The sequence below is a fragment of the Eutrigla gurnardus genome (assembly GCF_963514095.1).
Source record: "Eutrigla gurnardus genome assembly, chromosome: 9".
Lineage (NCBI taxonomy): Eukaryota > Metazoa > Chordata > Actinopteri > Perciformes > Triglidae > Eutrigla > Eutrigla gurnardus.
The window spans coordinates 17,250,272-17,265,759 of record NC_139923.1 but is presented as its reverse complement, the minus strand read 5'-3'; the positions used below and the strand labels follow the sequence as shown (position 1 = coordinate 17,265,759).

Here is a 15,488-nt window from a genome sequence, read left to right as displayed (position 1 = left end):
ATCTCTGTCTGCTACAGTGACATTTCTGATATAACCACTGGGCGGCGCTAAAGTAACATTTTCAAATTCCAGTGGCTTTAGATGTAGAAGATTTGAGAGTATTTTTCAGGATTCCCTCCACATGTGTGAGTCACAGAGCAAGATGAGATGAGGGAGCAGAAACCTGAAAGTGTGATGGAGCAGTGATGGAGGTGTTGAGAAACTGATCTTCCAGAAAACAGAGCTGGTTCTAGAGGAAAAACAAGGCGATCACATGGAACTGAAGGTGGTCTAAGCTCTTGATCACGACTGTTAAAAAGCCAGGTTTAAATACAGCAGAATGATGAACACAGGTAATCAGGACTGAATGACGAATAGGCCGCACCCACTAGATCAACACAAGCACAGACGAGAGACAAGAGGGGACGACTGAACCCTGTAAAACCAGGGTTCCTCCATCACGGCTGAAATCACCACTATTCCTGCTTTGTACATGTTGAAGTCCCAGATACACCAGGAAACCAAACGAGACGCTAAGACACAGAGACACTGAGACCCAGAGACATTGAGACACCGAGACACTGGGACCTGCTGCCAGCAGGCTGCTGTTATTGGTCCTATGTGGATTTATGTGGAAAGGACATTAGTGTAACAGCATGTGACAGTCTGAGCTGGTGAAGTATTAAATGTGGGTCAGCTGGTGGGCAGTGCGTCAGGAGGAAGGTCACTACTGATGAACATATTGACCTTGCCTCTGGGCTGTAACTATTGATCCTGGTATGGGATTGTCCTGACACAAAATACATTACTGCTCTGCTGAATCATGTCATGTATATATATATATATATATGTATATATATATATAGGACTGGAGATCTGGACCTAGGATTGTCTCTAGTGTGGTAGACCCTGGCCTGCAAGTGGTAGACCCAGCCTCTATTCTGTCGAGTAACAACGTTATTCATTTCAATCATAGAAACAAACGTTAGCAGCACAGCTAACGCTAGCAGCATTAGCACTGTCCTGTTACGGGCATCCGGCCGGACATCGGCTGGACGCTAGCAGCATTGACGGAAGATAGGCCAACAGCTCTGGCAACCTCGAGCCTGGAGGGGAGGGGGTGGAGGGGGAGCTGGATACGACTCGCCGCAGTGTTTTGAATTTGAGTGTAGTACCGTTTTGGCCACATTCTTACATATGGCGCCTTTAAATAGGCCATTGTTATACTGACATTTTTTATAATGCAATAGTAGTTATACATAACTAACTACAGAATAAAAACAAGCTTTTGCACAGTGTATATCACATAGAAGCATACACTCATGATAGCCTAAATATTATCCACACCACCCATTTATTTCTCATCTCCACCACCTTTTTTTCGTTTCAACATTTATTTTTATTTTCTCTGTGTAACTTCAGAGGGAAGTCAGTGACCTGGCCGAGGGTCAGGCTGAGCCAATCAGATTGAACAAAAAGTGGAGCAGTCTGTTGGACTCAATGTGCCGCTGTGGCCGATGGCAATGCCATTCATTTTCAGCAGGTTTAGCCTAGTATTGGCAAATTTAATATATCTAATACCATCTAGCTCTGTTGCAACACACAATATCTGCGGTGGATGTGGTGGTGGTGTCAATGTACACTCCCCAAAATGTGCTCATAGGTCTGTTTATTAGGCTTTTGATAAGACTTTACCAGCCAGAGTTAGGGTTAGGATCCATCCCGCCACCCCGCCTTTTAGGCGATATACAGTATCCCGCTCCGTCCCCCCTCCCCCCTTTAACAACACTGCACTGTGTCTCCTCCGCACTTATAACTCTATAACGAGCCGATGAGTCACAACCCTAACAGCATATCTGGGATCAGTCTGACTGTCTGTTGGCTCCTGTGGCTTTAGAGCACAAAGTGGGGCTTTTCAGACCGACAGAATCAATGGGGACTGACCGAGGGGACAGACATACTGTCGCGCTTCTCTGCAGAGATCAATAATCATCCTGGTTTTATGAAGGCCGTTCTGTACTGGGATGGCGTTCTGTACTGGGATTCTGCTATTTCAAAATGTAGATACATTCTGTACAGAATATATTGAATATATAAATATAAAAAATATATATGAAAAGAAATTCAAAACGTAATAAAAAATTATCAAATGAAAATGCACACAAATGAAAGTCTAAAAGAAGAAAGACGGAATGTTACTCAGAGTACTTAAACTATCTGTAGACTAATGAAAGTAAAATAAATTACAAAAAAACAAATGGTGCATACATTTGACCAGTAGGCTACAGACCCACCATTCATTCCAGTTAAACCATCATAACCATCATAGTGTGAATCAGAAGAAATACCATCGTTAAGTCACCATCTTAAAAGTTGCACATAAAGTTGCTCTAACGATGATCATGTAAACGTCTCTCTCTTAATTATGTTTTAATTCACGTTACATAACTGTCACATGGGATCTCTGCGTGACTGATGCAGCGGAGCGACGGGAACCGGCCAATCAGAGGAGGGCTGCTCATCTGTGAGGCCATCAATCCACTTTGATGTAAAAGTTTGTGACATTTGTCAACAGAGATCAAAGATTCCACACAACACAAACATGTCAAAGCTGCCGAGTCCTGGAGGATCCGGTCTCTGGAGGATCCGGTCTCTGAAGGAACCGGTCTCTGAAGGATCCAGTCGCTGATCCTCCAGACCATTCTTTCACATAGCGTTGCATGGCATACACAGTAGAAAGTCAATTTCTTTCTGAAAATCTTTTCATGATTTATTTATTAGGCTGTCGTCTTCGGACAATTTGCAGTAAGTGGTCAGTCTTTAGGTTCAGGACGTTTCTGCTTCATACCCAGAGAAAGTTTGCAATGAGAAAGTAAATACGTTTCTACCAATAACAGGACCTCACCGTCACAGAAACATTCTACAAATCTGATTTTGGGAGGTTTCTGCCATTGTACCCAGACATGGCGAACCTCCAAAACCCCTGTTACTCCAGACCAGATTGAGCAGAGTTGAGAGCTTGAGATCTGATTGGATGTAGAGGAGATACGCTTGAAGGACCAGCTCATGTGTCTTGCGGGGTTTGAGGTAGCAGTTCCCAGGATCCACGTGGCATGGAGTCACAGTCAGGTGTCGGGATGATCCGGAGAACTCCAAACATCCAAACACTTACCACTTATCACTGGTCGTCGTCGTTTGTGCTAAATGTGAAGACTTCATTCTGAGAGGACACATGGACAAACAGACTGATGGACGGACAGACTGATTGACGGACAGACCGATGGATGGACAGACTGATGGACGTACGGGTGGACAGACAGACAGACAGACTATTGGACAGACAGACTGATGGATGGACAGACTGCTGGATGGACAGTCTGATGGATGGACAGACTGATGGACGGACAGACTGATGGACGTACGGGTGGACAGACAGACAGACTATTGGACAGACAGACTGATGGATGGACAGACTGCTGGATGGACAGACAGACAGACAGACAGACAGACAGACTATTGGATAGACAGACTGATAGACAGACAGACTGATGGACAGATAGAATGATGGGCAGCAGGAAACATAATGACAATGATGTATATTATATAAGACATGCCTAAACAATTCTGTCTGAATCATATGAAATGTTGGAACTTGAGTCATCCATTCATTTAAATGTAATTCATTTAACCATCATGGTTGTTTGATGCTGTTAGAACTGCAGTCTGACTGTAAGTAGGTCACCGAGTCCACGAGACACATGTGTGTGGGGGGGGGGGGGGGGGGGGGGGGTGGATGGATGGATGATGAATGGATGGTGAGTGGATGGATGGTGGATGGATGGATGGATCATTTTGTAATTATAGCAACTAAATTACATTTAGTAACTTTACGGAGAAAAGTGTTGTTGGAAACAAAACTTGCTGGTTTAAAATATTTCTTCCTATAAAGAGCAATATTCAATCCGTCGGTGATCCACCAGACCCTTTGTTTGGTCTCCTGGTTCCTGTGTGTATGTGTGTGTGTGTGTGTGTGTGTGTTTGTGTGTGTGTGTGAGCTGATAGTCACGTCACAATTGGACGTTCAGCAGAGGATTTTTTTTTCAGATTTGAATGAATTTTATTCCCATTTTGTTGTTTGTCTGTGCTTTAAAAAGCGTGAATAATTCCAACGCTCGCCAACTCAAAGCTGCAAGACACACACAGACACACACACACACACACACACACACACACACACACACACACACACACACACACACACACACTCTCTTCTCGTCTCCTCTTCCTCCCTCTTTGTCACTCTTTCAGTTCTCTTCAGTGTGCTGCATCATTGGTGAAGCCACGTGCTCTGTGTTTATCATCAGCAAGGGGAGGGAGACAGAGAAAGAGGGAGGGAGAGAGACAGAAATACAGACAGAGGGAGGAGAGAGAGAAAGAGAGAGGGGGGAGAGAGACTGCCTCTCATTTGGTCTAGTGCAGCCACAGCTCGGCTACTCCGATCAGCAGCCTGAGGAACACACACAAATAAGCAGCTGAAGCGACTGGAAACCAGCTGAAGTCCACCAGAGGTACAGTAACGCTTCTTCCCTCCGCATCTGATAATGTGAGTGAAACAGTGGAACAGTCGTCCTGATGGTGTCTTTGTCGCTACATCGAGGCTGTGAAACTCTTTGTCCTATATGTAAAGTGTCCATGAAAGTAAAGAGTTAAGCTCCGACATGCTGCAGCGGTTTTGTGTGACGAGGACAACAGGATGTTCAAATGAGGACAAGAGTTTTGGCACGATGAGTGTGAGTCCTGCAGCTCAGCTTTGTACTCTACTTCATGTCCCCCCCCCACCCCCGTATAACTGCAGAGAGAAGGGAGTGTGTGTGTTTCATGAATGATGAAGCTACAGTAGGCTACAGTAGGTGGCAGTCGTTAAAAGTTGAGTGAATTTGGTGCAGGCTTTTAGTAGCTCCACCCCCAATCTGAACGCTGCTTGGTGCACCTGAAACACCGACAACCATGACGGCATACGATAAAATAAAGGCGAAAAAACCTAAAAGCACTTCAATGTCTCTATTCAACGAATAAACCTCACACATATTATTTTCCAGAAGGAAGTGTTCTACATTCTGGGGTGAATTCACAAAGAATAGCAACTCCTGTCATGAGCAGCCGTCGCTTGTACATTTGTCCCGTCTCAAAGTCGCGTTCAAAAAAGGAATTTCAATAATGTATATATTATTATAATATATTATAATATTACATTGCAAACGCAGCAAAACACCCATAAAGTTTTGCGGGGGAGGAATACATTATTTATAATTATTATAACTCATTACTCATGTATTTTCAAAAATTACATGTATGGTAGTTTTATTAATTTATTTGTCATTGCATCCAGTCATTTCATCCTGTCATTGCATCCCATAATAAATAAATTTGAGCAAATAGCCAAATCCTCTATAACGTGACTTAAATACATGTACATGGCCGACGGCACTGCGATGCTGTCTGCTCGGCGGTGTTTGAATTCTACCCTTTCGGGGGCTTTGAGAATTGTTTCATTTTGTCTTATTTGTGGGTTGAGTGGCCACAGAAGCTGCACTGTGGTTTTATGAATCTGTCCCTCGGTTTTAGAGCCATAAAACTTATTGGCTTTTGTTCAACAGTGAGCGGCTCCTCCACCACATGAAGCCTGTCTTCCCTTCGGGAGCAGGTCTGTCTCTCAGCTCAGGGTTTATAAATAGATTTACAAAGAGCAATACACTCCTGCTGTTGTTGCTACATAAGCTACAGGGCTGCGCTCCTCATCACTGCTTCACTCAGATTATTTGGAGGAAGGAGTTTGAGTTTTTGAATAGCAGTAAGCTTAGTATTTACCAGAATCATCCATGAGTACTATTTATCATCCTACTGCTTGTTTACCTTTTGTCCTTATTTGGTTGGATTTTTTCTTAAGTGATGGCGCCCCCTGTATGATTGTAACATCACTTCAATCTCCATTGTTTGGAATGACGATGTTTGGTTTGGTTAGGGGTCATACAGGACTGTGGTACCAGGACTACCTGCTGTCACTGCTGGATTAAGAGAAGTGTACACTATTTTAGAGGCGGAGTCTCGTTCATTCACATGAAAGTTGCTCAGTGGCGTCTGACTTCCAAGTAAAACATGACCCGGATCTTCTGCAAACACACTGATGTTTCCTTCCATGGAATACTTCACCAAGTGTCAAGTGCTCAAGTGTCCGTACTAGAAAGTTGATTCACCCAAAATGTTAAAAAAAGTATCCACTGCAAATGTCTCTTTTAGGAAAATGTATTTTTGGGCCAAACGGCATCACATGTGGACCCCCCCCCCCCCCCCCCCCTGCAAGTTAGGCTAAGCTAGCTAATTAGCTAGCTCTCACGTTCCATGTTGTAAGTTCGGCTACTGGTCGTCCGAAATAGTGAAAGCTGTAAAGAGACATCAGCTGGCAGTCGATGCCAACAGAATGTCGATTCGTTGAAAAAGGAAGGAAAGTGTTCTTCGGGCTACATGGTGGTGTAAAGGGGAGCCTCACAGTGAGAGGGTCCCGGGTTTGCTTCCTGGTTCGGGTTTGGGTTCCTTCTGTGTGGAGTTTGCATGTTCTCTCGGTATGAGCGTGGGTTCTCTCCGGGTTCTCCAGCTTCCTCCCACAGTCCAAAGCCATGCAGGATGGGGATAGGTTCATTGATCACTCTAAATTGGCCGTAGGTGTGAATGTGAGTGTGAATCACCATGGTACCGGCTAGTACCACCATCGCTGAAAACAAACAAATGTCGCTCAGCAAAGTCCCGACTCTTCTCTGTTGTGGTGCCTCAGTGGTGGAACGAACTCCTGACCAATGTCAGGACAGCAGAGTCACTTGCCATCTTCCAAAAAAGGCTCAAGACTCACCTGTTCAGACTTCACCTCGACTCTGCATAGCATGACCCACTAAAAAAAGCACTTCTATGTTCTTACCTATAGCACTTTGATCATAGAACTGTTGTTCTTAAGGTATACTTGCTGAACAGCTACTACTTTACTCAGACGAGGACCGAACACTTTTACGTTTCTATTTTCTCGCTCTACTTTATTGGCAATGATATGTTGTGGTTTCTTTCTTTTGACAAATGTACTTATTGTAAGTCGCTTTGGACAAAAGCGTCTGCTAAATGTAAATGTAAATGAATGGTTGTCTGTCTCTACATGTCAGCCGTGTGATAGACTGGCATCCTGTCCAGGGTGAACCCCACCTTCACCCAATGTCAGCTGGGATTGGCTCCAGCCCCCCCGCGACCCTGAATACAGGATGATCGGTAGACAATGGATGAATGGTGTTCGTAGGACGTGTCCTCCTTTCATACTTTAGGAGAAAAATATCCTCTTTGTTTTTTTAATTATTCAAACGGTTGCTATTTAAGAATTGTGAGTCCGTGAATCAGAGATTTCCTCTGTGATTCTTCTTCTTTCTGCTTTGGAACAACTCTTCTTGCTCGTTGGAGTCCCTTCACCACTCACCCGCTCATCACCCACCCCTCACCTACTCCTCACCCACCCCTCACCTACTCCTCACCCACTGCTCACCCACCCCTCACCTACTCCTCACCCACCCCTCACCCTGCCAGTGGACCACCAGAAAAGAAGTGTTGTTATTATTGTGTTTGCATGCTGATATATTTCCTCCCTCACCTACTCCTCACCCATCACTTACCCACTCCTTACCCACCCCTCACCCACTCCTCACCCATCCCTCACCGACGGCTCACCCAGTCCTTACCCACCCTTAACCCCACCCTTCACCCACTCCACACCCCAGTCCTTACCCACCCCTCACCCAACCCCTCACACACTCCTCACCCCTGCCCTCACCCACCCCTCACCCTGCCAGCGGACCACCAGAAAAGAAGTGTTGTTATTATGGTGTTTGCATGCTTTCTCTTTCTAGATATGTATCTGCTCTAATCAGCGAGCTTCCTGGTGTCTAAGGGGAAATAGGACAATGTATAATTAATGTGAATTACAATCTGTGTGGTTGCACTTCTCTATTGAAACTGTTAGCGGCTTAGAACAGTAAGTTAGAGCGGCTGTAAGGACCTCACACTGTTACTGATGATACACTCTAATAAGTAGATTATTATCCATCACTCTCCTTCTATTAAATGTTAACCTTCACATTTCTCTCCCTTGTCTTTTAAGGACGTTTCCACAGGATCCTATTGATCTGTTTCCTTAATGATACCTTCTCTCTCTGTGTAGTTTTATTGCATGGAGACTCCACTCATGATTCTGTGAATCTTTGCACCTGCAATGCACCAACACCAGTCCAGTAGACCTTGTTTCATGTATTTTTATACCTGCTGCTAGATGGGGCCTGGATTGTTTTGGAACTTCCCTCCCAAGGCTGGCTGCACGGTTCCACAGAGCCTCCTGCAGACCATGTACGTAGGACCCTGAAGCCACTGTACCTGCCCACATAAGATCAATACCAATTATCTATGGCATCTCCGTCCATCCATTGCATCCTGTCAACCAGTCAGTCCAGTCTTTCACGTGTTCATTCTGCAGCAGGTCCAACGAGTATTCATTGTCTGAACAAACAGGCCGAGTAGTTCATCTGTCATCTGACATGTAGATGAAAAATCATTTGCATATCATAACATCATGGAAGAGTTACTGGGAATTAGGCTGGGAGCAAAGCCAGAGATTGACATGGAAAAGATTCCCTGGACAACAGTTGGTGCCAGACTTTTCGATTTGACACGCTGTTAAAGGGTTAATCTGATCCAGCTGAAAGAACAACAAGATTCTTTTGTCAGTTATATTATATCAAATTCTAGTTCCCAGCCAAATACATAATGGCTGGATTCTCTTGTAGTCGTACAGATCAGCTTCTCTTCAAAGGAATTCTTCAGCCACAAAATGACCATTTGTTTATCAATTACTTATGTTGCCTTGAATTCTTCAAGTAAACCTCTCCGCGTCTCCGTGGTGAACAAAGAAACAAAAAATGCAGAAAATCCACAAATTGGTCATTAACAGCAAAAAGATGCGTTATGAAAAGATTGGGTGGTTTTCTGGTGAATCTCCCTCAGTGGTTAATAAGATTGCAATCAGAAAGCATGACACGACGTCCTGTCATCACTTAGACACATGCACATTTTATTTGCCCTCCGTGTGTTATCTTTTAGTGTCACTCGTCACCTTTGAGAGGCAGCCTGGACGCTGCTGGCTGTGTGATTGTCTGAGTGGAAGGAACTGCATGTTCCACTCTGCATGTTATTACAGTCTTTCTGATGGTGTGTAAGAAGTATAGTTCATATTCAGCTCAGCTACTACGATAAAGAGAAGCGTCTCTGTGGTGGTGATGATGATCACACAGCTAAACGTGGATTATTACATACTTGTTGTGTTTGCATGACGACGGCAGAAAAGAAGCTTCAAGGTCAGAATGTGTTCGGAGAGCCGATATGTCATGATGTGTTTAGGGTGATGGCTGCTGCTGACATATCTGTTATTGAATATCTATTGACAGTCACCAATGGAGGACATCTGTTAAAATGGAGAGCAGCTCACAGTTTCATGTAAAGGTGTGGAGACAGAAAAACAAGGCACCTTTCAAAGAGTTTTAAATGTTGCTGAAAACTGGTACTGAAATAGAAATGTGGTCTTTTCTTAATAGTTGACTTTGCATTAATGAGTGGGGTGTTTGTACAGAACAGAAATAGACTGGCAAGGATCACAATCCATAAAACTAAAAATAATATACTGTGTTTCCATATCACCTCCTTAAATTCCCTTCAGTGCACGTGAGGTGAGATAAGAAGAGAACTCAATGTGAAGTTAGGAAGAGCTACTCTGCCGACAGTAGGAGAGTAGGTTTCACGATTTCTGCCTCCTCCTAAACACAATGGAGGTTGTGGATAATCTGCAGACCTCCATGTGGAGCTGCATTACACACCGATGGTTCAGCCTTCGGAAGCAATTAGGGGTGCAGTATCTTCCCCAAGGGGACTTCGGCATACTGACTGGAGGAGCTGGGAATCGAACCACTGATCTTCCAAGTTGAGGCCGACTCGCTCTACCCCGCTGTGAACAGATTTCCTATAAAACAGAGTAAGACTATAGACTATCTTGTGATGGGATCACACCAGCTGCTAAATCAGGCCTTGGGGGACAATGTTGGGGGGCCAATGGTCCCTTCAATGGGCCCTCCGATGATCCCTTCGATGGACCATCCGATGGTCCCTCGATGGTCCCTTTGATGGGCCCTTCGATTGTCCCTTCCCTTCCCCACTTCCTACCCGTCTACTTCTGGTCCTTGGTCAGACAAAACCATCTTAAAACCCTGCCTACATTGTAATCTCATCTACACACCTGTAAAGTTTTGTGACTATATGTTGCACAGTTGTGACTCAGTAGAGAGGCGGAGTCTCACCCCTCCTGGTGTTCCCAATGGGGGACACCCACGTCTGATGTTGTCAAACTGACAAACATCCGATGCGGAAGTCAAGGAACATGCTTTATTTATTGCCATTGACTACCATACATATTTTTTTTCTGAAAAAAGGTCCCATGGGGGGGTCAATGGAAAGAGCAGGACTTACTTTCTCTATAGACGTGACAAGTACTCAACGTAGTACTGACAACCTCCTCTGGTAGTTCCCACCATGGTAGGAGTCTCCAGGACCACATCGGTGACCACAAGGTGGAATCAACAGCAGCGTCTCTGTCCCAGCTGGTAACTGGACCCTGTGATACCACCAACCATAATTCAGGTAGAAACAGGTAGAAACCTCTCAAGATAACCTGACGAGCTAACTTTGCTGTGAGGTAGTTGGGTTTAAAAATGTCGTCCAACAGCTGAAACGTTATGCACAATCTTTTATCGATGGCATCGTCAAACAGTGACGGAAACCATTCATCCAATCAGGACGCTCCACTGAGCTCCGGTCCTCGACATCTGGCTCTCTGTTTGGTTCAGGAAGGAGTCGGGCAAACACTCCCCTCTGCCCTCGGTGGGCCACTGGTGGCCTCACACTGGTCCCCCATCTGCCCTACTGGCACCCAGCCCAGGGCCCGGTGGGGGGACTACTGGACGGACCCACTAACATGGACTTTAGGTTGCATCTTTCAGAGCGGCCGGTGCATTTCATTCAGCTCAAGCCAAACGGATATCAGTCAATGTGTGTGAATGTGTGTGAATGAGGCTAACGGAGCGTTTGTCTGCGTCTGGTGGCCATTCAGTGGTCTCAACACCTCGGTGATGCGTTCCCTTCGTTAGCAGGAGTGACAACTCGGTAAGTTAGTTAGTTTTGGTCTGTTTGACTCTAAATTGACCATAATTGACCAAATGAACATCATGCTGGATTGAAGAAGATTTGAAACTAGAGTTTGAGATCATGAACTCATGTTTACAATGTTTACTGAGATAATAAATCAAGAGAGAAATAGACCTGTAAGCTTCCATCTGACGGCGGCTGGCGAGGAAGCTTTTCATGCCAGAAGAGAAAGTGCTGCTCGGCTCAGAGCTGGTAGTGATATTTAATATTTAATCCTCCACTCCGACATTGATATCTCAGCTCTGGGAAACCTCTCGGTCACAGAAGACATTCAGCAGCTATGAATAATTTAAAGTTTCGCTTAAAATGGTGGAGAGAGACGACTTACTGATTTAAATGCATTTTGCAGCACAAAGAACACGTTACTCGTGTTAAAAGACAGTTAATGTGATAAAAATAATATACCAGGAAGACAACAAGACCAAGGTGAAAGACATCAGGGTGGGACCTGCAATCACACAAGCGAGAAGCATGACATGTGGAATGACACAAAGCAAAACAGGAAGCACATGTACACAAATGCAAACTATCTCCTGACACTGTTTTGCTTTATGTTTAGGGAGATCTCGGACAGCCGAGAGATGATAGACTGCTCTTATTTATATTACTTCCTTTTTTATTGTGCATTTCATGATTTACATACAGATTATATATACGTATGTTTTTACACACTCTTTTTGTAAAGGTGGATGTGGTTTATTTAAGGAATAAAGGAGGATGCTGGTGCGTACCAGGCTGGACCAGGGGCAGGCCTGAAGACAGCAGTTCATGTTTGGTTTGTCCATCCTGAGCTACTTACGTTCCATCTCTCTCTCCCTTCTTCCCATCTCTCTGTCTCTCTCTCAGTCCCATCTGTCTATTTCTCCATCCCGTCTGTCTATTTCTCCATCCCGTCTCTGTCTGTCTCTCTCCATCCCACCTGTCTCCCTCTCTCTCCCATCTCTCCGTCTCTTTCTCTCTGTCCCGTTTGTCTCTCTTCCATCCCGTCTCTCTCTCTCTCCATCACATCTCTTTCTCCGTCCCATCTCTCTGTCTGTCTCTCTCCGTCCCGTCTCACTCGCTCTACGTCCTGTCTGTCTTTCTCTACCTTCTGTCTGTCTCTCTCTCCACCCCGTCTCTCTATCTCCGTCCCGTCTGTCTCTCTCTCCGTCTCTCTGTCCCAGTTTCCAGCCATCGATTCAGGCATCCTACATTAGATCAGATGCTTCCTCTCCACATAGCTTTGTTATTGATCTCTTGTCTGACGGGAAGTTTCTCTTTGGACTTCTTCCCTGTCCCCCTGATATGCTCCGCTGTGATTGGATGATTTGAGCAAAAACACGCCTTCAAACCTTCCATCGGTCACACATAACACACGTTTATTTGTTTAGGAGATGGGAACGTAGTGTGTCATAGTTTGAAGCTTTGGAGCTGAAGGATTTCACTCCTTTAAAGACCTCGAGACCCAATCTAGATCCTGGACCTGCTACTGTAGGACAACTAACCTTTAAAGCTGCACTAGACAATACTTCAGGGATTCATGGAACAATTCAAACATGATGAAATAAATACTGGTCTCTCGTCGCTGACTTCCCTATATATAGTCTGAAATAAGGTTGCATGGGGCACACAGGAAGAGGCGGGGCTTAGCCTTCTGTATTAAGGTCGTTGTGGATGCACCTTACAGCCTTTGATCTTCCCACCTTCTTCTGAATCACACAAAGAAGAAGACGTATACATGCAGTGAAATAATAACCCGATATAAAGCAGAGGAGGAGGACTGGAAACAAAGAGAAGAATGTAATTTAAAAAATATGATGTATGAGGAGAACAAAGGACGACATCATGTGTAATTTAAACCCGGAGCTGACACATGAAGCCAGTTTAATAGGATGACAATGATGATATAATTATCATGGTGACAGCTCTGCTTTTCCTGCTTTGCAGTTCACACTGAAGAGAAAGAAATGAGAAGCTGACGAAATCACACGTGATCACTGAGAACACATGACATGGTGGGAAAACACACATTAAAAAAGGCGACGTACAGAAGGTTAGCGAGACTCCATGAGACGAGGCTTAGTTGTCATAGCAACTCTTTTTGGGCAGAACAAAAAGACAGAGCAAAGGAGGGAGGGAGAGGACGGGTTTGGTTTCCTTTCCGAACCAGAGAAGACGAAAAAGAAATGTGTCGTCTGGCAGTGTTCCTCCCTGAGAGAGAACGGAACAACAGCCGTAAATAACTCCTCACCCACGGACACCAAGCTACCGGCCAAGTGGTGGAGGGATGAAGGGGGCTTTGAAGTCGGGCCCAGGCCCTCCACCGTGGGGGCCCAGGTCCTGCACTGGGGGGGGGGGGGTCCACATGCCTGCTGGGAAGCTCAACGGCTTCACCTGCAGATTACCAGCACAACAGCTGTCTAGTGGTCAAAAAGATAAATCACACATCAGAATTACTGAAGTTGAAAATCTATTCTGAAGTCCGTTTATTTGAGAACAAAATTACGTAACAGTTACGTCATCTGGAAACCAGAACCATCAACCCGCTGAGGTCTGGATTCAGGATACAAAAGTCAACTGCAAAAGACAAATCATTTAATTTAAAATGTAATCCAGTTTGAATTGTGCCATGAATTTCACATATGATGTTTGTCAAAGATAATTTTGAACATCAGTAAAGTCTCTTTTAATGTTATTTTCAGTAAAACCGACTTACTATAAAGACGACACACCCGACAGGGAGGTAAGTGTTGTATCTCTTTTTGTGTTGGTAAAACACATCAACCAAGAAAACGTTACGTTAGTGATGGAACAAAGCTTAGCAAAGTTAGCTAGCTAGCTAGCAGGACAAGTTAAAATGACATTAGTGACAAAACGGAGCTAAAATAGCTAGCTAGGTAGCTAGCCAGCAGGATAAGTTAACGGCTGTGTTGGTGATCTAGCGAGCCCCTATTTGTAAAACCGTAAGGAACATTTTCATGGGGATCATGACTCCAACAATTCTATAGAAATTTTGAGTTTTTTAAGATACTTTAGAGACTGAACATTTTGGAATTTTTGCCTTGATGTTGCTCGACGGAGTCAGCAGCATGATTTGGGATTCTCCTCCTGAGATGATAAATGCTCTTCATCCCAATCGGAACAGTAATTGCTGCAGAAAACTGTTGAACAGAAATGTAAATTTACACGTCACACACTGTAGATCCACAGAGATGAGACACACTATCACACACACACACACGCACGCACACACACACAAACACACACACTCTGAACTACATAACAACGTCTCTCATGAAAGACAGACAGGATTTCACCAAAGATGGAGGCAAAGTCCCACCAGACAACAGAAGAGGACAGCAGCGTTATCTTCCCCCGGCAGCTGTGGTGTCAGGAGGCCGAATATAGCCACTGTAATGCAACAGTAATTGATTTCACAACCAGCTGTCTGGCATCGGTGAAGAGCGATGGTGAGAAAGAAAGAGAGACGGGTGGAAGGGGGTAGACAGGGAGGGTGAAACGGTGTGAAAGAGGACGAATAAAGACGTTTCCTGGAGACAAATATGAAAAACCGTTAAACGAGCAGAGACGCTATTTGCTCATCAACTCCTTATTCATATTTTTATGTTAAAAAAGTATCAAATGATTACACATCATGCAAGAGGGATCATTCATAGTGATTAATCTACAGATCATACAGCTGTGCAGAACTCCACTTCCAGCGGCAGCAGGCAGAATAAACGGACTTCACATGATCACTTGATCTTCCACGAGTTCGTGGAGCTTAAAAGCTGCAGTTGGTAACCGTGATGAAATAACTTGTTGACATATTCACTCAAACTGCATCTCTATCCTGTGCATGAGACAGATAACCTCTGGAAAAATCTACTTCTAGAGCTCCTCATGGCATTTACAAGATTCCACTGAAGAAAAACAACCAATTAAATGAATCAGCAATCAATGTAAAAGGTTAGCAAAACAACGTCAAAGGCCAAAAATAAATGAATGATAATGAAATGTGTTGTTGCTCAGGTTACTTGCTGGAGACTGTGTATGTATCAGAAGACAACAGTTCAGTGAAGCCGTGCCTTAAACTGTCATTCACTCTGCTGGCCATCAGGTGGATGTATCGAAGTCTATGAGAAAATGACCATACTTCTCTTTTGATTTATTATCTCAGTAAACATTGTAAACATGAG

The 15,488-nt window shown here is 44.4% G+C and overlaps 2 protein-coding genes across 11 annotated transcripts in view; one reads left to right on the top strand and one right to left on the bottom strand.

Moving 5' to 3' along the window:
* The window catches only part of chka (choline kinase alpha), a 130,224-nt gene that overhangs the window by 104,871 nt on the left and 9,865 nt on the right, over window positions 1-15,488 (bottom strand). The window contains exon 2 of the mRNA XM_084017408.1: window positions 533-545. Coding sequence (XP_083873534.1) covers window positions 533-545 — 13 coding nt within the window. The remainder of the gene's footprint in view (window positions 1-532; window positions 546-15,488) is intronic.
* ndrg4 (NDRG family member 4) overlaps window positions 4,399-15,488 on the top strand; it is a gene marked incomplete at its 5' end in the record, with an annotated part of 37,079 nt that continues 25,989 nt past the window's right edge. For 4 of the 10 annotated variants that reach the window (XM_084017401.1, XM_084017395.1, XM_084017396.1 and 1 more), the window contains one exon: window positions 8,336-8,409. In XM_084017401.1, the coding sequence (XP_083873527.1) occupies window positions 8,336-8,409 (74 nt within the window). Of the gene's footprint in view, window positions 4,548-8,335; window positions 8,410-15,488 lie in introns of those variants that run through there. The other 6 variants (XM_084017392.1, XM_084017400.1, XM_084017399.1 and 3 more) reach the window with 4 other exon arrangements.